The sequence below is a fragment of the Oncorhynchus masou genome, chromosome 20, assembly GCF_036934945.1.
Source record: "Oncorhynchus masou masou isolate Uvic2021 chromosome 20, UVic_Omas_1.1, whole genome shotgun sequence".
Classification (NCBI taxonomy): Eukaryota; Metazoa; Chordata; class Actinopteri; order Salmoniformes; family Salmonidae; genus Oncorhynchus; species Oncorhynchus masou.
The window spans coordinates 15,227,616-15,233,615 of record NC_088231.1 but is presented as its reverse complement, the minus strand read 5'-3'; the positions used below and the strand labels follow the sequence as shown (position 1 = coordinate 15,233,615).

The window sequence follows — 6,000 nt, the reverse complement described above, 5'->3', positions numbered from 1 at the left end:
AAGTCTGGAACCAAAAGGAACCTGAACAGCTTCTATCCCCAAGCCATAAGACTGCTAAATAGTTAAATAGTAATCAATAGCTACCTGGACTATCTGCATTGACCCATTTTGTACCAACTATTTTGACTCACATATGCTGCTGTTACTGTTTACTGTCTATCCTGTTGCCTAGTAACTTCCCTACCTACATTATATGTACATATCTACCCCAATTACCTCATACCACTGCATATTGACTCGGTATTGGTGCCCCGCGTACAAGAACACATTGATCTTTCCATGACATAGACTGACCAGGTGAATCAAATCAAATCAAATTGTATTTGTCCCATACTTACTTACCGGTGAAAGCCATGATCCCATATTGATGTCACTTGTTAAATCCACTTTAGTCCGTGTAGATGAAGGGGAGGAGACAGGTTATAGAAGACCCGGAAGTAAAAGCCCCGTAAGTAAGCTCTTAGTCAACACCTGTTGTTCACAAAGCATGTGACAAATACAATTTGATTTGATTTAAACGGGGCTTCTCTCTCTTTCTCCCTCCCTCTCTGAACAGTAGCTTTGCTTAACAGACTTTTCAATTCAAGTCAACTTTAGGGAACACTTTGGCCGATGATCCACATTGGCCCTTGGGCTGGCTTTCCCCAAACATTTTCTCAACATCCCTCTGCACACTTCACCTAGCTAGAGAAAGAACCTTCTGTGACGGTGGAAATGTGGTGAGTCAAATCTAATTTTATTTGCCACATGCTTCGTAAACAACAGGTGTAGAATAATAGTGAAATTCTCAGTGACGTACATGAAATTAAGCACTTCCCAGCACTGGGCCACAACAAACAGACAGACAGACAGACAGAGACAGACAGAGGGGGCAACCTATGTCAATGGATAGTGTTCTTTTACTAAGCAACCATCACTTGCTTATACTGTTAATACTAATAGTGGAAGGATGTTATGCTATTGATTTACACTCATAGAACAGTAAAAGACTGTCTGGCTCGACATGTCAATCTCAGAAATTTAAGGCCAAATATACTAGCTCCTGTAGACAACCTCTGCGTGCTCAGATCTAACATTATGGGGATACATTTAAGGTGAGGTCACTGTTCCACACCCTGGCAGAAGGCCTCAATCTGTCTCCATTTGTAATCATCCTGCAACAACCTATCATTTCCTTTCCTGCTGAATCAAGGATTGTTAGTCACATAGAAATAGAATGAATAGATTATATGATTATTTTCTCCGGGTTGTTATTCAAGAAGAAACATTCAGCTCTATGCAACATCGTCATCCTAAACGTCATCATCAAACAGACACTGTGACGAGGTTTTCAGACATGCTATAAACTTTAATAGACATATAGATATTTCTGAAAAGAAACAAAGATAGCCCTAGGTTTTATTTACAATACATGATCAAAATCAAAATCCTCACATACAGCGGCAAAAACAATTGTAGAGAACTTAAATAACTTTGTTTGCGTAACTACTTAAATAATGAAAACGGTTACTCTATTTTATTCACACCACGCCGTCTCAGCAGCTAAAATGCAAGTTTCACATTAAGTGCTAAAATTATAGTATCCACTTTACAGCATGAGTTCCATTTGACGCATTATAGACCAGAGAGAACACTGGCGAGACAGAGGTTCAACAACTGCTGTCACTGAAGATACAGAGGAGAAAACAAAACAGAGAGAGAGAGAGAGAGGAATTGGAAAACCATGAACACTTCTAACCATGCTTAGAACGAGAACTCAAAACAAAATATGATCATAGAAATAAGGACATTCCAATTGTGTGGGGGGCAGGCACTTAAAAAAAGACAACATTGGCACAAGATGTAAGAGGTTGCTTTGATCTTTGCTGAACTACTGTCAGGAGACTCAAGATTAATACGGTATCAAGGAATTTGCAATGGCACTATATCAAATGAACCAATCCTGATCAACCTGTAGATTAGTGGCGTTACGCGATGTGTTTTATACAGTCTTCAGAAGAAAGACAACACATCGATGGGCTCCAACATAATTAGAGTCTTTTTTTAATTGTCGTTTGGCTCGCCGAAGACGGTTTAGATCCCTGGCTTTGAGATGAGCAAAGTCTTCTTTATGCTGTTCATTTGTTAAGGGATCACAGTTCACCACAAAGTGGATCAAAGAAGTCCGGGTTCATACTTGACACATTTTATCATTCCATCTGTCTTATCTGAACGTCTCACAGTATGTAGAGTAGAGCGTCTGGTGTGAAACCACCTTTCATCTGATCTACCTGGAGGAACTCTTCTCATCCGACTGGGAACAGGCTCCAATAAGTTGGTGGCCTAAAACAAAGACCAAACACCGAGCGGTATGCTGCAGTGGAGCGCCACAGACAGAGGCGTACTGCGGGAAGGAAACACAGAGAGCCTTGTGTTGTGTCTCAGTGGTCGGTTCCAAACTCTTCCATTCAGGTGTAGACACGCGTGGCCTTTAACACACGGGGCTGATCTGTACTGCACGTGTCGCTGTGTGTTTTTATACAGTGGAAAAACACTGCATACATTTTGTGTTTGTCTGTTAGCAAAAATAAGACAAAAAAAACAAACAAAACATGATTTTTTAAGCTTAATGCAAAACCACTTTCTACAAACACCGTCCTCTCCCATACATTATCACAGTTAAAAAAATAAACCCTCCTCTATCGAAACAATAGTAACGCTATATTATTTAGCAAGGCTAAGTAGTACTTAGTTCAGCTCTTTATGTATGAAATATACATCAGCTTCTGTCCTTGTAGAACTACCACTGAAGTTGTGTAGCGAGTGTGTGTGTGTGTGTTCAGTGTGAGAGATTAAGAGTGAGATTTGACCTGCTGCGTGCCACTGTGTTAGTGTGTGACAACGTCACTGCTGTATGACACCGTACTATAGTCCCAACATAATCGTCTGCCCTTGATTGTGAAACACAAAAAAACATTACATTACAGTGCGTGGAGTTGATGACTCCATTTCAAATGTATCAAACTGGCATTGACATTGGGAGTGCAAAGCTATGAGCTCTATCCTAACAATGTCATAGACTCTGTCCCTAATGGCACCCTTGTTCCGTATCATGCTCACTATTTTTGACGTGGGCCCATAGGGCTCTGGTCAAAAGTAGTGCACTCTACGGGGAACAGGGTGCCATTTGGGACACAGACATATAAACTCTATCGATACCTGTTGAGTCCAAAGACACTCATTCTTCAGCTATGGATCCATTCTGTACATTGGCAGCATGTCAAGTGAGCGATGAACAACAAATCTATACCGCTGTATCATGAAGTATCATAATGTAGCTTTTTCTATGAAGATGTGCCCACAAAACATCACCCGGAGAAAACAGTGGGTCAAAATAACAATAATCATTATTATTACTGTGACATTGGTCTATTGGCCATTCATATTAGTGCCTTTAGACAAGATAGTACAGGACTCTGTATGGGGCTCTATACACGGCACAGTAAGACTATCAGAAACTCTTCAGTCAGTGTCAGTATTATTGCATTGCTGATGCTGAAGAGATTGGCATGTTCATTTAAAGGCTGTTTATAGACTGTGTTGTGTTGGTAAAGGCAGACCCAAAGCTAACCCCCAGTATTGGGCTGTCCACTCTCCAGTCCTGGGGGATAACTTAAGTCACCACGCCTCCGCCCGCCTCGCCGTGCTTCAGCTCAGCCGACTCCCCTTCACTCTCTGTAAGGCTTCAGTCAAAATGTCCGCTGTTTTTTTGTTGTTGTGTGGAGAGAACGCGAGGGGGTCTCCCTCTGTTCTCAGCAGGGGTGCAGTGCTAATATCAAGTCATCTGCATGGGGGTTCCAGAGTGGGAGAGAAAGGAGAAGAACTTTCTCCTGGTGCAGAAGAGTATAAAAGAGCTTATGTAGCCACAGTGGAGGTCCAACCATTAGACCAGAGACGACGATTGCCATGCATTCAACCATCACGTTGCTGTATCTGTCTGTGTGATGGTCTCTGGATGATGCTTGGCCCGGATGCCTGGTGTACGTAGCCTACCGGAGCTTATGGGCAGGAAGATGACCAGAGTCTGGGTGTTGATGGGGACAGGGTACGTTCAGACAGGGGGGTGTGTCTCAGAGGTGAATCACGGAGGAGGGAGGCTTCTCCGGTGGTTGAGTGAGGGGGTTGCGGTGGGAGTGGACCCCCTCCCCATGCCCCTATACCATGTAGCTAGTGAGGTTCAGCAGGTACGAGGTCATGTCTATGATGTGGTCCAGGATGCCGTCGTTCTCCTGGTCGCTAGGCATGCCCCGCTCGCCCTTCTCACACTGGGCACCCGAGTAGCCGCTCTTACACAGGCAGCTGTGGGGCTCAACACACACGCCTCCGTTACGACAGGCCGGCTCGCATTTAGCTGAGAGAGAGAGAGAGAGAGAGAGAGAGAGAGAGAGAGAGAGAGAGAGAGAGAGATGGAGAGAGAGAGAGATGGAGAGAGAGAGAGAGATGGAGAGAGAGAGAGAGATGGAGAGAGAGAGAGAATATCTTGACAAGCGATAACAAAACATTCATAAACACTTTATGTGAGTCCACTATGGGTCCACAGTAGTCCATTTGATAAGTATCAACATTACTCAATAATTCTTCACACTATTGTGTAACTCTCGTTCTGCAGTAGGTCTCAGCTACTCTGCAGAGGGTTATTATGTAATGTTCTAATAATATTCCAGGTTATGGTTGAACACTTCAAACAGCACTTTTCTCTGACTCACCCACTCTGCAGAAGGGTCCCTCCCAGCCGGTGCTGCAGCAACACTTCCCGGTGGGGGTGCAGTGTCCGTTCTTACACTGCCGTGAGCAGGCCGTTCCCAGCAGCTCCGGGGCCTCCACCTGTCTCTGACACTCCTTAGGGACCGCGGGCCTGCAGGGGCCACACAGGGAGGGCAACGGTCACACACTCTAAAGGCTCATGCACACTGTTCTGAGTCATTACATACGGATATGTGGCCTTTCTTTCACACACCATATTCTCACACACACACGCACGCACGCACGTGCACGCACACACACACACACACACACACACACACACACACACACACACACACACACACACACACGTCCACTGAGGACATGTGTGTGTGTGTATGTGTGTGTGTGTGTGTCTAGGCCACCGAGAACAGGCCACCGGGAACAGGCCACCGGGAACAGGCCACCGGGAACAGGCATTCGCTGCTGCAATTCAGCATGACAGGAGACTCATAAACACCCCACACACACACACACACAGATGTAGCACACACCCGCAAACATATCCAACCACACTGCCAACAGGCAGCATACTAAACAGACATATTGTGATCATCTCATAACAAGACAAACATTGAACACACGCACTGGCCCAAAGGAGGCTTAGAATATGATCCTTTCATATCACGCTCCAGACCAGGCTCAAAAACCTGGAAATAATATAGCAGCATTCTACGTGAAGGAATTCAAATGTGAATTGCCTGTTAGCTTGTGTGTGTTCCTGTGTGTGTGGATGGGGCCAAACAGTATCGACGAATGAGGCAAGACAAGCCTCAGCCAGGCAGTGTATTGACATATCCATCAGGCACTCACACACTCACATGCACACACACACGCACACACACACACACTGGAAGTGGTATGGAAAACAGAAAGCCTGGTGGGAGTGCTGTGGAATGGCCAGTGCAGTCTGCCTGCTGGACTCTCTGTCTGCTGAACTCTCTGCCTGCTGGACTCTGTGCCTGCTGGACTCTCTGCCTGCTGGACTCTCTGCCTGCTGGACTCTCTGTCTGCTGAACTCTCTGCCTGCTGGACTCTCTGTCTGCTGAACTCTCTGCCTGCTGGACTCTCTGCCTGCTGGACTCTCTGCCTGCTGGACTCTGAACTCTCTGCCTGCTGGACTCTGTCTGAACTCTCTGCCTGCTGGACTCTCTGTCTGCTGAACTCTCTGCCTCTGCCTGCTGGACTCTCTGCCTGCTGGACTCTCTGTCTGCTGAA

General features: G+C 45.5%; 1 protein-coding gene across 2 annotated transcripts in view; it reads right to left on the bottom strand.

The window, feature by feature from the left end:
* Positions 1–774: 774 nt before the first annotated feature.
* The window catches only part of LOC135507009 (hedgehog-interacting protein-like), a 58,800-nt gene continuing 53,574 nt past the window's right edge, over positions 775–6,000 (bottom strand). The window contains exons 12-13 of one of the 2 annotated variants that reach the window (XM_064926477.1): positions 4,746–4,894; positions 775–4,390 (exon numbers count right to left, since the gene is read on the bottom strand). In XM_064926477.1, coding sequence (XP_064782549.1) covers positions 4,194–4,390; positions 4,746–4,894 — 346 coding nt within the window. In that variant the 3' untranslated portion in view covers positions 775–4,193. The remainder of the gene's footprint in view (positions 4,391–4,745; positions 4,895–6,000) is intronic. The other variant, XM_064926476.1, reaches the window with a different exon arrangement.